This window comes from Salmo salar, chromosome ssa04 (assembly GCF_905237065.1).
Source record: "Salmo salar chromosome ssa04, Ssal_v3.1, whole genome shotgun sequence".
Taxonomy (NCBI): domain Eukaryota; kingdom Metazoa; phylum Chordata; class Actinopteri; order Salmoniformes; family Salmonidae; genus Salmo; species Salmo salar.
This window is the reverse complement of record NC_059445.1, coordinates 16,487,619-16,503,264: the sequence shown is the minus strand read 5'-3', so window position 1 is coordinate 16,503,264 and position 15,646 is coordinate 16,487,619. Positions and strand designations below refer to the sequence as shown.

General features: G+C 42.7%; 1 protein-coding gene across 3 annotated transcripts; it reads left to right on the top strand.

Annotated features, from left to right (window-relative positions):
• The first annotated feature begins 19 nt into the window (after positions 1-19).
• LOC106602384 (F-box only protein 8) lies at positions 20-15,124 on the top strand. Of its 3 annotated transcripts, XM_045716614.1 has the most exons (7): positions 20-307; positions 479-642; positions 4,121-4,533; positions 5,008-5,134; positions 5,762-5,880; positions 5,971-6,167; positions 12,397-15,124. In XM_045716614.1, the coding sequence occupies exons 3-7, from the start codon at positions 4,130-4,132 to the stop codon at positions 12,582-12,584; spliced, it is 1,035 nt and encodes a 344-aa protein (XP_045572570.1). In that variant the 5' UTR covers positions 20-307; positions 479-642; positions 4,121-4,129; the 3' UTR covers positions 12,585-15,124. The 3 variants fall into 3 exon arrangements, with proteins under 3 accessions (XP_045572570.1, XP_014050458.1, XP_014050460.1); XM_014194983.2 differs by lacking the exon at positions 479-642 and having other exon boundaries at positions 21-307; XM_014194985.2 differs by lacking the exon at positions 479-642 and having other exon boundaries at positions 21-307; positions 4,086-4,533.
• The last annotated feature ends 522 nt before the right edge of the window (positions 15,125-15,646 follow it).

Sequence of the window (15,646 nt, the reverse complement as noted above, 5' to 3'; positions counted from 1 at the left end):
GCTACGTCATTTCCACCAATAACACGCGAAACGTCAAACCAGACAACAGTGCGTGTGAAAAGAGGAGGGCGAAAGGAGGAGTTGAAGAAGCCCTATATTGAGTGATAGGGGCAGCTTAGGCCTGTTGTCACTTTGTGAGCAGTTTTTCTCTACAACAGCGACGAGAGTAGGTCTTTTTGGCCAGCATTTAACGGAGATGGGAGCATGTGGTTACCGGTAGAAGACCCAAAACTATTCCCACCGAAGTTGTTTACGTTCTGGACTGTGTATACGTCGCGGCGGCGGTAAAATCTTCCATACAATTCAGGTAGGTGGCGCTGGTTACGATGGTCTGTCATTGACAAGACGAGCCTCCCCAATGGCTGGTTGGCTTGTATAATTAAATTGAAGAAAGGCGAGGGCTTTAGGTCAATCTAGCTTGATAGTGAAATTATCTATCAGTTGCTGAACATAACTTCATGTTTGATGTTGTTTACAGCAAGACACTGAATGTGTTTCCAGCCCACTACTGTCTGACTTTGTATGACAGTTTATCCAATTACTGAATTAGGCAAACGTCAACAGACGATGGGGCACGTAACTCTAGTGCTTGAGTATGGTCCCTCTTTTTACCAAGAGACAGTTCTTATTACATGACTACAGGTATGTATGAATGTCCTTCTCACTAGCAAAACGTTTGCATTAGTTTGTTAAAGATTGTACATTCAGTAGGCAGCTGATCGGAATGATTTCTCAGAATCGGTGTGCTGCGTCACTTTATTGACTGTACACAAACCATTGGGTACAACATTCTCTGTACACACATGTACTGGTAGGCTACCACCTGTTTTTCCATCACGAATAAGTCAAAACCCACTGTAGATTGTTGCTCATTTTAAACTCAAATTATATGTTTGCAACCACCAGATTCAATTAAAACACCCCCAAACCCAACTAATTTGAATGCCCCACCCCATGAACCAACTACCAATTTAGACCAACCATATGCCTGTCCTGTGCATTCGCAATACATCGGTTCAGCCAATGTGATCACACCATGCACTGTGCTTTCTCTCCTTTTAAATGAGTGCAAGTTAGCTTTTTCTACTGAATTATTTGTTGAGAAAATGCTTAAAATAATTTACTAGCAAGCTAGGCCGTCATAAGTATGACAGTAAGACATCAATCCACATTTGAACAAATACACCCTTAGGTCAGTTGACCTAATCCAAACAGTTTAGGCTATGTATCTAGACCTAGTCTAGGCCTACATGTCTAGAAACATCTATGACCTACAGTAACCCTCTCACCATATAACCAGTTGACTCGTGTCAACTTTAAAGATGCAACATGCAGAAATAGCTCTGCCTTTTCCTGGTTGCTAAAATTCTAATAGTTTGACAAAATAATCAGTCAGTGTAGAGAAACATTGTACCATCTAAACCGCTGTGGAATATGTTTTCCATATCCAAAAATAGTGTATTTTCAGCCGTTTGAAGCTTGTGTACAAAAGTAAAAGATGCAAAAAATAAACATAGCGGGAATCATGGGCATAGCTTAGAAAGAACATAACTACCATTTTTTTAGACTTGCTTTCAATGAGACTAACATATCTAGAACACACATTCCTTTGAATTTGGTCAGCTTGCCCAAAAAGTTACATATTGTCGCTTTAAGACATTCCCCAGTGTGTTTTTTGAGCAGCCTACAGTCTTAATGCTCCAGCAGAAAGCAGGGAATGCTGAATAACAAGTGCAATGGCATTGCAGCGATGTAGTGGCAAGCAGCCTAGGAGCATGCCCACATCACATGGAAACAGAGAATTGAGAACATGTGAGGAATTCCGAGGAGTGGGTAGGCTAAATAGGCTGGAATTGAGATTCAACTGTAGTGACAGGGATGGAAGATTCTATCTTGATCCCAGATGTGTTTGTGCTGTCTTAACAATAACCACAGGAGTTGGTAAGATGGCACAAACAAATCTGGGACCAGGCTATGATTTAGCTCTGAACCATTCTAAGATGCTATTACAAGAGAGAAGAGAGTGCCTGTAGTGTAAACTGTCTGACATTTTATTTGTCACGTGCCAACATCAACAGGTGTAGACCTTACAGTGAAATGCTTACTCACAAGCTCTTTCCAAACAATGCAAGTTAAATAAGAAAAAAGGGGGGAACAAATGTGTGACAAAAACACAAGAATTCGAAATTAAGCTACAAACCCACTCACTGAGACTGACTGACAGGGGAGTCGGAGAGAGTTGAATGCATGTCACCTAGCGGGTTAACTGAGGCTACTTCTGGTTTATAATATAATACCACGTCGATCTGTGTTGCGGATGGCTTTTTTTTTCATGGAGAATAAACAGGGCCATAGCTAGCATGATAGAGGGTAAATGATAGCAGGCTAAATGGTTTAGGCCTTGCCTCAGTTGCACTGTCTCCTGTCTGATGGGGTAACGGTTTAGATGGCTATAAATGGAAGGGGTAAGATAGTCGTTCCTGGCCAAAGGATTATAAGGGTAAAGATGGAGATGGCAGGCTTGATGCATATAGTAACTACACGAAACCAAAATATAAACGCAACATGTAAAATATTGGTCCTATGTTTCATGAGCTGAAATAAAAGATCCCAGACATTTTCCATATGCACAAAAAGCTTATTTCTCTTAAATTTTGTTCACAAATTAATTTATATCCCTGTTAGTGAGCATTTATCATTTGCCAAGATAATCCATCCACCTGACAGGTGTGGCATGTCAAGAAGATGATTAAACAGAATGATCATTACACAGGTGCACCTTGTGCTTGGGACAATAAAAGGCCATTCTAAAATGTGTACTTTTGTCACAACACAATGACACAGATGTCTCAAGTTTTGAGGGAGCGTGCAACTGGCATGCTGACTGCAGGAATATCCACCAGAGTTGTTGTCAGAGAATTTAATGTTAATTTCTGTACCATAAGCCACCTCCAATGTCGTTTTAGAGAATTTGGCAGTACGTCCATCCGGCCTCACAACCTCAAACCACGTGTAACCACGCCAGCCCAGGACCTCCACATCCAGGCTTCTTCATCTGCGGGATCGAAACTTAGAGTATTTCTATCTGTAATAAAGCCCTTTTGTGGGGAAAAAACATATTCTGATTCGCCTGGCCTGGCTCCCCAGTGGGTGGACCTGTGCCCTCCCAAGCCCACCCATGGCTGCACAACTGCCCGATCATGTGAAATCCATTGATTAGGGCCTTTATTTATTTATTTATTTAAATCTGACTAATTTCATTATTAACTGTAACTCAGTAAAATCGTTAATTGTTGCATGTTGCATTTATATTTTTGTTCACTATATTTTGAAATGGCTTGTTGTGCAAAATCACATTAGAATGTGCCTCGAACCCTTAGAGACTGTTACAGAGTGCACTTTCAGGAAGCAATTTCTTTGATTTGATTAGGCTAATGTATGCGAGATGACACATGAAAGCAGAGGCAATCATTGAAATGTTTCTGCGGACAAACAGCTAGGGTCTGAATCCAGATTAAATTGACCCGTCACGGATGATTCTCTATTTTATGACAACCGCTGAGCCCTTCAGTGACTCAGCATAGCAGGGTAACTCCAAGATAGATATGCCTACCATCAGCTGTTGCCATGCCAGTGACTAAATTAACCAGGAAGTAATCCAGTTGCTCAAACATTTAAACACGGTAGCACGATGGCCTCCGTTTTTTATATTGGATTGTTAAAATTGGACTTTGGATCAATCAAATGTAATTATAAACCCCTTTTTACATCAGCAGATGTCACAGAGGGCTATACAGAAACCCAGCCTCAAATCCCAAACAGCAAGCAATGCAGATGTAGAAGCACGGTGCACAGGAAAAACTCCCTAGAAAGGCAGGAACCTAGGAAGAAACCTAGAGAGGAATCAGGGGTGGGGTGGCCAGTCTTCTGGCTGTGCCGGGTGGAGATTATAACAGAACATGGCTATTTAAGGCCAGATTGGATGGCCAGGAAATTCCCAATTTAATGCCCAGTAACTAGACCACTGAGCTACTTCTGTTTGATATTCCTCCTGAGGGAACCTATTCCCTATGTGATGCATGCAGGCTGTGCTGCCTGTGTTGTCTTGCCTATACACCAGATCCTGCAGATGGGTCAGGGGCTGTGGAGGGTGGCCAGGAACCAGCAGCTGCAGCAGGAGTACGGAGAGCACTGGGACGCTGGACCTGGCCTTGACGGAGAGCCCCAGGATTTGGGGATGGAGATGGGGGCTAACCCAGGCCAGGCTCCCCCCTCCCCCGGGGTGGGTGACCTGGGTGGAGGTCCCCTGCCACCTCACCCCCACCCGCGGCGCCACCCCCAGCACTGCCAAGGGGCAGACATCTACCAGCTGCTGCGTGCCCGCCGGGGGAAGGAGCAGCAAGGCTTCATAGACCTGGAGATGCTTCCTCCAGAGCTCAGCATCACCATCCTGTCCTACCTGAACGCTACAGACCTCTGTCTGGCATCCTGCGTGTGGCAGGACCTGGGCCACGATGAGTACCTCTGGCAGGGGTGAGTAGTAGACTGACAGGGTCTGTGGAAGGGAGGCAGGAGTGAGTAAAGTTAGAGGGTGTTCAGAATGAATTATTCAAAACTAATATCACTAATTGGTATTTTGACCAAATAAGATCAGCTTTAAAAAAAATTGAAAAGTTCTTATGTTATTGGTCAAAAGACCAATTATTGGACAAAATATCAGAATTGGGCTCCCTGTGTGAACGCAGCCAATGAGAAGTGTGCTGCACGACAGGACCTGATATACCATTACAGATTCATCTATGTTTTTAATTGTCCAAAAATCATTCAAATGGTGCTTGCCACAAGTTGGTATAACATTTACCAGGTTCTGTGTGACAATGTGCTTTTTTTTTTTAATGGTTCAAAGAGTTGATTGGGTGATCATGTTTCTAATTGCAGTCCTCCCTTTTTCTCTGTCGCTCGCTTGTTCCCTGACTTGCTCGCTCTCTCTCTCTTGCTGTGCCCTAGTTTATGTAAGTCCACATGGGGTCACTGTTCCATCTACAATAGAAGGCTTCCCTATGGCTTCTCATATAGAAGACTCTACATGATGCTAGATGAAGGCAGTCTGACATTCAACGCTAACCATCAGGAGGTAAGTAATCTCTTTTTCACCTTTATCCCCAATGCCTCGTTCTCCTTTTTAAAGCACCACTTCCCTACTGAAACACTCCGGTTTCCCGGACATAGATAAAGCCGGCTTAATCTGTTTCCGGGAAATTATTCCTTATATATTAGATTTGGCTAGATGTATACAGGCCAATTAGCTTTTTTTCACTATATGGTATTGATTCTGCATAGATCAGCCTTCCTCGCTATATGAAAACCACAAAAGAAATAGGATTTAGAAATAGTAAGTACACATCAAACCCACCACACTTCAGCCCACCCTGAAGACAAATGACTACCAACTAAATGACTTGTTTACTGCTGATGCATACATTCTGAAAGACATCAACCTTGGAGGTCACTGCAGGTCAAAGCCTGGTTCCCTAGAATCTGTGGAACATTCTAATGGTGTTATTTGGTGTGTCTGTATCGCTAAGTGGATTAGGCTCACTATGGCCCGCCACTTAAAGGGCATGTGATAGCTGTGTGATGGACTGAGATGGTGCTGTCTGGGTCTCTTCTCTCTACTCTCCCCCTCTAATCCCTCTTTCTCTCTGTGTGTGTTTCATGTTGTCTCTCTCGCTCTCTCGCTCTCTCTCTCTCCCCCCAATAGGGTATCAGTTACTTCATGTCCAAAGGCATACTGGTGGACCACCCCAAGGACCTGGCCAAGTTCATCTTCTGCACTCGTATGCTCAACTGGAAGATGCTGAGGGTATACCTAGATGAGAGGTGGGTTTTCTTCATTGAATTCTCACTGGGCTTTTTTCTAATTCTCGTTGGGCTTTTTTCAAATTCTTATTGGCTTGTCTCTAATTGCAGGAGAGATGTGTTGGACGAGCTGGTCACGCTGCACAACTTCAGTAACCAGTTCCTGCCTAACGCACTGAGGGACTTCTTCAGACACATCCACGCCCCAGAGGAGAGGGGCGAATATCTGGAGACGCTCATCACCAAGTTCTCCCACCGCTTCTGCGCCTGCAACCCCGTCCTGGTCCGGGAGGTGGGACTCAGCCCAGGTCAGTGCACTGCAGGGAGTTGTAGTTCTAATCTGCAGGGTGTTGAGAGAAGTCGGATGAGTGGAGGGGATTGTAGTTCTGGTGAACGTTATGTTAATTCAGCCTATGTGAGCGGAGGGAGTTGTAGTTCTACAGGATTTTTAGTTTAGTTGGGGGGAATTGTAGTAATAAATTAATTCATGGGAATTGTAGTCCTGACAGGTGTTGCGTTAGAAGCAAGATGTGTGTGGGTGTTGCAATGTTTGTTTTTCTTTTTTTTGCCGATGTAGCGCGGGCAGACAGCTAGAGAGTGCTATATCGGTCTGCTAATACAGGACTAGTAAAGGCCCAGCGCACTACTTTTGTAAGAGAAATGTATATTTTTATATAAAAATATATGGGCCTCCTGAGTGGCACAGCGGTCTAAGGCACTGCATCGCAGTGCTAGAGATGTCACTATAGACGCGGGTTCGATCCCGGGCTGTATCACAACCGGCCGTGATCGGGAGTCCCATAGAGCGTCACACAATTGTCCTAGTGTCGTCCGGGTTAGGGGAGGGTTTGGCCAGGGGAGGGTTTGGCCAGGGGAGGGTTTGGCCGGGGGAGGGTTGGGGAGGGGGGCTTTAATTGGCTCATCGCACTCTAGCTACTCCTTGTGGTGGGCCAGGCGCCTGCAGGCTGACCCCGGTCGTCAGTTGAACGGTGTTTCCTCTGACACATTGATGCGGCTGGCTTCCAGGTTATTAAGGGGGCATGTGTTAAGAAGTGCGGTTAGGTGGGTCATGTTTCGGAGGACGCATGACTCGACCTCCCCCCCTGAGCCCATTGGGGAGTTGCAGCGACGATACCAGATTGTAATTGGGGAGAAAAAGGATGTAAAATACAAAAAGATATATATACAGTCAGGCCCATAAATATTTGGCCATTGACCATGTTGGTATTATTATTTTAGCTGTCTACCACAGCATATTGGAGTTAAAATGAAAGAATGAATATGAGCTTTAATTTGAGGGTATTTACATCCAAATCGGGTGAACGGTGTAGGAATTACAGCACTTTTTATGTGGTCCCCCCATTTTTAAGGGACCAAAAGTAATTGGACAATTGGCTGCTCAGCTGTTCCATGGCAAGGTGTGTGTTCCCCCATTAGTTCATTTACAGGTAAGCAGATAAAAGGTCTAGAGTTGATTTCAAGTGTGGCATTTGGAATCGGTTACCGTTAACCCTCAATATGAAGTCCAAAGAGCTGTCACTGCCAGTGAAGGAAGACCTCATTAGGCTGAAAAATCAAAACAAACCCATCAGAGAGAAACATTAGGTGTGGCCAAATCAACTATTTGGTACATTCTTAAAAAGAAAGAACGCACTGGTGAGCTCAGGAACACCAAAAGGCCAAGAAGATCACTGAAAACAGCTGTGGTGGATGACAGAATTCTTTCCCTGGTGAAGAAAACCCCTTCACAACAGTTGGCCAGACCAAGAACACCCTCCAGGAGGTAGGCGTATCTGTGTCAAAGTCAACAATCAAGAGAAGACTTTACCAGAGTAAATACATAGGGTTTACCACAAGATGTAAACCATAGGTAAGCCTCAAACAGGAAGAGTTTGAGTTTGCCATATTAGAGTTTGCCAAAAAACATCTAAAAAAGCCTGTACATTATGGACAGATGAGACAAAGATCAACTTCTACCAGAATGATTAGAAGCGTATGGAGAAGGGAAGGAACTGCTCATGATCAGAAGTATACCACCTCATTTTATTTTTTATTTATTTCACCTTTATTTAACCAGGTAGGCAAGTTGAGAACAAGTTCTCATTTACAATTGCGACCTGGCCAAGATAAAGCAAGCAGTTTGACACATACAACAACACAGAGTTACACATGGAGTAAAACAAACATACAGTCAATAATATAGTAGAAAGGTCTATATACAAAGTGAGCAAATGAGGTGAGATAAGGGAGGTAAAGGCAAAAAAGGCCATGGTGGCGAAGCAAATACAATATAGCAAGTAAAACACTGGAATGGTAGATTTGCAGTGGAAGAAAGTGCAAAGTAGAAATAAAAATAATGGGGTGCAAAGGAGCAAAATAAATAAATACAGTAGGGGAAGATGTAGTTGTTTGGGCTAAATTATAAATGGGCTATGTACAGGTGCAGTGATCTGTGAGCTGCTCTGACAACTGGTGCTTAAAGCTAGTGAGGGAGATAAGTGTTTCCAGTTTCAGAGATTTTTGTAGTTCGTTCCAGTCCTTGGCAGCAGAGAACTGGAAGGAGAGACGGCCGAAGGAGGAATTGGCTTTGGGGTGACCAGAGAGATGTACCTGCTGGAGCGCGTGCTACAGGTGGGTGCTGCTATGGTGACCAGCGAGCTGAGATGAGGGGGAACTTTACCTAGCAGGGTCTTGTAGATGACCTGGAGCCAGTGGGATTGGCAACGAGTATGAAGCGAGGGCCAGCCAACGAGAGCATACAGGTCGCAGTGGTGGGTAGTATATGGGGCTTTGGTGACAAAACGGATGGCACTGTGATAGACTGCATCCAATTTATTGAGTAGGGTATTGGAGGCTATTTTGTAAATGACATCGTCGAGGATCGGTAGGATGGTCAGTTTTACGAGGGTATGTTTGGCAGCATGAGTGAAAGATGCTTTTTTGCAAAATAGGAAGCCAATTCTAGATTTAACTTTGGATTGGAGATGTTTGATGTGAGTCTGGAAGGAGAGTTTACAGTCTAACCAGACACCTAGGTATTTGTAAGTCAGAACCGTCTCATCTGTGAAGTATGGTGGAGGTCGTGTTATGGCGTGGGCATGCATGGCTCCTTCCCTTGTATTTATTGATGATGTGACTGCTGACAAAAGCAGCAGGATGAATTCTGAAGTGTTTAGGGCTATATTATCTGCTCAGATTCAGCCAAATGCTTCAAAACTCATTGGACGGCGCTTCACAGTGGATGGACATTGACCCGAAGCATATTGTGAAAGCAACCCAATACTTTTTTAAGGCAAAGAAGTGGAATATTCTGCAATGACCAAGTCAATCACCTGACCTGAATCCAATTTGAGCAATGCATTTCGCTTGCTGAAGGCAAAATGCCCCAAGAACAAGCAGGAACTGAAGACTGCTGCAGTAAAGGCCTGGCAGAGCATCACCAGGAAAGAAACCCAACATCTGACGTCTATGGGTTCCAGACTTCAGGCAGTCATTGGCTGCAAAGGATTTGCAACCAAGTATTAACTATTTTAATTTGATTGTTTGTTTGTCCAATTATGTATAAAAATGATTGTAATTCCTAAATGGTTCATACAATAATTTTTACAAAACCGTTAAATTTAAAGATACATCTACACTTAAAGCACATCTTGATTTTTTTTAATATTTTTTTTTATATTTTTTTTACTATTTTCTACATTAGAATAATAGTGAAGACATCAAAACTATGAAATAGCATGTGGAATCATGTAGTAACCAAAAAAGTGTTAAACAGATCAAAATGTATTTGAAATTCTTCAAAGTAGCCACCCTTTGCCTTGATGACAGCTTTGCACACGCTTGGCATTCTCTCAACCAGCTTCATGAGGTAGTCACCTGGAATGCATTTCAATGAACATGTGTGCCTTGGTAATTTGTGGAATTTCTTTCCTTAATGCGTTTGAGCCAATCAGTTGTGTTGTGACAAGGTAGGGGTGGTGTACAGAAGATTGCCCTATTTGGTAAAAGACCAAGTCCATATTATGACAAGAATTATAAGACCTGAAGGTCAGTCAATCCAGAAAATGTTAAGAACTTTTAAAGTTTCTTCAAGTGCAGTTGCAAAAACCATCAAGCGCAATGATGAAACTGGCTTTCATGAGGACTGCCCCAGAATTACCTCTGCTGCAGAGGATAAGTGCATTAGAGTTGCCAGCCTTAGAAATTGTAGCCCAAATAAATGCTTCACAGAGTTCAAGTAACAGACACATCTCAACATCAACTGTTCAGAGGAGACTGCATCAATCAGGCCTTCATGGTCGAATCGCTGCAAACCACTACTAAAGGACACCAATAAGAATTATCTTGCTTGGGCCAAGAAACACGAGCAATGGACATTTGAGTCCAAATTTTAGATTTTGGTTCCAACCGCCGTGTCTTTGTGAGACGCAGAGTAGGTGAACGGATGATCTCTGCATGTGTGGTTCCCACCGTGAAGCATGGAGGAGGTGGTGTGATGGTGTGGGCATGCTTTGCTGGTGACATTGTTGCTGATTTTTATTTACAATTCAAGGCACACTTAGCCAGCATGGCTACCACAGCATTCTGCAGCGATACGCCATCCCATCTGGTTTGGGCTTAGTGGGACTATCATTTGTTTTTCAACAGGACAATGACCCAACACACACCTCCAGGCTGTGTAAGGGCTATTTGACCAAGAAGGAGAGGGATGGAGTGCTGCATCAGATGACCTGGCCTCCACAATCACCCGACCTCAACCCAAGTGAGATGGTTTGGGATGAGTTGGACCGCAGAGTGAAGGAAAAGCAGCCAACAAGTGCTCAGCATACGTGGGAACTCCTTCAAGACTGTTGGAAAAGCATTCCAGGTGACTACCTCATGAAGCTGCTTGAGAATGCAAAGTTGTCATCAAGACAAGTGGTGGCTACTTTGAAGAACCGAAAATATATTTAGAATTTTTTTGGTTACTACATGATTCCATGTGTGTTATTTCATAGTTTTGATGTCTTCACTATCATTCTACAATGTAGAAAATAGTAAAAAATAAAGAAAAACCCTTGAATGAGAAGGTGTCAACTTTTTACTGGTACTATATATTAATTCAGATTTTTCAGGGGGTGCTTCACCACCCGATAATTCCCGCGGCTATGGTAAGTGGATGTTGTAGTACTGGCAATAGATGGATTCAACCAGTCTAGACGTAGGTCTGCTTAAGAGGACCGAGCCCTAGAAGACCCAAGTACTGTAAAAGGCCCTTTACTCCACTAGGCGCTAAAAGGAATAGGTGATGTCACTGTAAACACCTGACATCGTCGTCTGTCTGTCTGGCCTGTTCTGTTCTGTTCTGTTGACAGCGCCTGCAACCACCTGCCAGTTTCTGCCACAGTCGAACAACTCCTAACTCGGGGTCCACGCTCAACAAATCCCACAGGCTTGAGGTCTTCTCTCGTCTGTTGATCTCCCCACAATGCCTCTGTAATTTACTAAGGGCTCTGATGTTGCACTTGACCCAAGTTGTGTCCTGTCCTTGTTGCATGAATCAAATGTGTGAGAAATCTTTCTACTAACACTGTCATTGGTCCCTAAAGCCACAATAATCCCACGGGCTTAAAGTGTTTGGAGAGTGAGGGCAGGGCTCCAGCCAATCACAGGACGGCGTTGTAATAACATCTGGGCCGTATCTCGGCCGTTCTGCGTCGTCCTGGAGGAGAAGTCGGCTGATTTATTATAAACTTACTGGCGATAGAATTGGCAGAGCAGTAAAGGAGGAGCGGAGATGTACGCTCTCACACTTTCTCTCGCTCTCTCCCACTCTAAAGAGACCCCCTGTTCAACCCCTCTTAGTCTGCCCAGAACCAGGGCTGATACCCACACTGTAAGGTCTGAGAACATGAGTAGACACGTCTCTTTCCTTCCCTGTTATGTGTCCTGTCTTAAAGGAATATTATTCACACTTCAGAATGTGTATTTTTTTTTTTTTTTTTTTTTAATTTGTAAACGCGTCATTATGAAACTATTTATCTGCCCTTCTGTTCTGATGCTCTTTTCTGGTCTTCCCTTCACTCTGTCACCCTGTCGTTTATTCTTAAACTCCCACACACCCTCTCAGCCAAGTGATGACCACACAATGAACAGAGAAAGTGTTGCTGGACTGAGAAAGACATCAACTTAAACATTGGGGCTGGCTAATATATTGAATACATGTATATTACTAAGCAAGATAAAATATGTATTTTTTTGGTGTGTGTGCCCCATCTCCTTTATTGATCTTAAGTCTAAAATAGTTTTTTAGGTAAACACCATCACTTTTATTATATATATATATTAGTAATTTAGCAGATGCTATTATCCAGGGCGACGAGGTGCCTTGCTCAAGGTCACATCGGCAGATGTTTCACCTTGTCGGCCCAGGATTCGAACCAGCAACCTTTGGGTTATTGGCCCAACGCTCTTAACAACTTTATCTTCATTGGGTGCTGGGACTTGTTTGACCACTCTCTCACTCTCTCTCACATTCTGTCCATCTCTCCTCTCCAGATGCAGTGTATGTGCTCTGCTACTCGCTCATCCTGCTCTCTATAGACTTGACCAGCCCGCACGTCAAGAACAAGATGTCCAAACGCGAGTTTATCCGCAACACGCGCCACGCTGCCCAGAACATCAGCGAGGACTTTGTCGGCCATCTTTACGACAACATCTATCTCATCGGCCACGTAGCGGCCTAACCGGGAAGTGACGAGGAGTGGAAGTCGGTGAATACACAAACCAGTTATTGCACTGATGCAGGATACTACTTTGGACAATAGTTGTTGCTGGTCATTCTAAATATAGGGTTCTGTACTGCTAGCAATGATGCTTGTTTCCATACTGGGTGGGAGGCGATCTGTTCTCCGGCTGTAAAAATGGCTGTAGAGCCAATGGAGACCAAGTAGCTTAGAGATTTGGCCCGCCCACATGAAGTGACATTTTAAGGTGCAAGGCCTCAGACAGGCAAGACTTATATCCGGCACACAAGTAGCATACGACAATATAACCAACTACTTCCAGCTTAACCACGCAGAAGTGTAGCTCCAGTATGTTAACGAAGTTAAACATATGCTATGAACAAGGACTGAATATTATTACAGCAACAATTAGCAGTTGTGGTTCACATTATACTCTGTTTTTGTTTTGTGAATTACTCAGTTTTGAGTTTAATATTCTGGTTTTCTTTTTTAAATGAATGTTTTTGTTGGAATGTTTTTTACGATTAGAAGAACTTAAAAGAATGACTGCATTTTTGTCCTTAACTTTGTGAGCTGGATTAAATTGGATGGAATTAATATGAATTTCCAAGAGGCACAACAATAATTAGTCCAACCACATTTACAACATGAAATCCTTTTATATTTTAGCAGCGAACTTCAAAGGACTATTTGCGTCCATTCCAAAGTATTTTATGAGTTGTAAAGTAATCGCCATGGGTCATACTCTGAATTGATATGTGTGTGGATGACTAGAATGTCCATGGGAATCTCAGAGTGTCCAATTTTGAGTTTGTAATGTGAACTCTCATCTACATGCATCTCAGCTGGGTCGTATTAATTAGTGTGCAAAATTTGAAAACGTTTTTCGCCTAAGGAAGATGAAAATAAATGTTTCTTATTGGACAAGTCCAATTAGTTTCTCAATGTTGTAATGTTGCAATCTATTTTCTTCTATTTGGCGCCTAATGAACACAACACTGGTAATACAGCTCTTGATTGTTGATGGAAAAATAAGTGTCAAAGTTGAGGACAATTGTTCAGTGAGTTTTTACCTCTGCCCAAGCTGGGATAGGTAATGTTGGTAAATGAAGGTATGTGTTCGTGTATCTATGTTACTTTATCCTTTTGTGTTGACAAGCATTCTACCCCGTCAAAACAGGCTGTATCCCAAATGGCATCCTATTCCCTATGTGTTGTACTACAGTTGAACAGGGCCCATAGGGCTCGGGTCATAAGCAGTGCACTATATAGGGAATAGGGTGGCATTTGGGACACATTCCGGCACTGACTCTAGCACCGATGCCTGCGTTTACACAGGCAGCCCAATTCTGATTTATATATTTTTTTCCACTCATTGGTCTTTTGACCAATGAAATCCGATCTTTTCACATCCAGATCTGATTGGTCAAAAGACCAATTTAGTGAAGAAAAAAAAGATCAGATTTGGGCTGCCTGTGTAAACAGCCTAAGTGATACCACAGATATGAAAGTTAATCTTTCCCACCATCCTTTGCAGACTACATTTATCTTGTGATTTGTTTTACGTGTGTGACTCTGGACTGATACTTCTATCATGTTTAAATCCTCCTGTCAATCTCTAATCTATTCTATGACTGCAACCTCACTCTCTCTCCCCAGTGACTCTAAAAGGGCTTGATTGTATTTGCTACAAATGTCCAGAAATGTCATCTAGATCAGACATACCTCTCTGACATGTAGAATAAGGTATCATGTCCGCTCTATTCATGACATTTCTATATGCAGTGTTCAGTAGATTGCACGTGTCCCAGGACTACAAGATTGTTTCTTTAAATGATTACTAACTAGTGAGCACTTTAACCAGGGGGTGTTTTCGCTCCACACTGCTGTCTTCTGATTCATATAGATATATATCTCACTCTATTTAGTTCTCACATATCTGAAGGACTGTTTGTGTTCTGTTGTCTTAGCCATGCAGTCTTTATTATTAGTTATAGTGCCAATAAACAAAATGTTGAAAATGACAACCAAACTGACATGAGAACATGAGCAGAATAACAACTGTGGTAAATGTTTGCATACAATTGATTAAAACCCAGATTTTATTTTATTTGCACATGTATATATTTAAGTATAGAGATTTATATAAGAAACATTTTATTTTGACGTATTTTAACAAAGATTCTTTTTCCTCACAAGTAGACCTGTTTTTGCACTGACATTTTGTATGAGCACTGGACTGCATGCAGAAAACTGAGTCTTTGCACAGTTAATGTTCTCCACTACCATGATCAATTTATGTGATTTGAGATTATTATTGTAATATTTATGAAATGTTAATTACACTTTTTTTATTTTTATTTTTTTTCAATTCCATGTACATTTTAGTTTCCGGTCTGGATTTACGGATTGAGATTTTTATAGACAATTCCCGTTTCAACCGCCTAACAAAACCATTTACATCTGAGAGAGGTTGCTGAATGACAACACTGGAAATGAAACATGTCTAGATTGTATACAAATAAAACTGAGAAAATATTCCCCTTGTGTTGAGCTGTGACTATTTCTACAGTGATCATAATGTTTTGATATTCAAGGTCGTGACCATTACTGATTCACCCTTCGACTATGAACGCTATATTTACGAATGAAGTCCCCTATATACACCTCTCAAACACGGCTCTCAAAACTACCAAACCCCATTTCAAAGCCCCGATCCATAGTGTATACATTAACCATAGACTTCCTCTGAGCCTGTCGGTGTATAGATGGACAGGAGTAAATCTACTCCAGACACAACATGACCCTCGACCTCTTAGCAGAGTGTGCTTTATGTGCTGTAAATGAAAAGAGCGAGCATCACAGGGGCCGTCAGCAGAGAGATACAGGGCCCTTAGCGCTGCATGGGAGAGGGGTCAATCTGAGAAAGTTTAGAGAGTGGTGATGCAATGTGTGCCCTGACCCTTTTTAGCTCTCCATAGCACAGGGAGACACAAGGGACCATGTCAAGGAGGGAGAATCTATAACTCAACTTTATCTGTCTTCCTCAAAGACTCATTTCA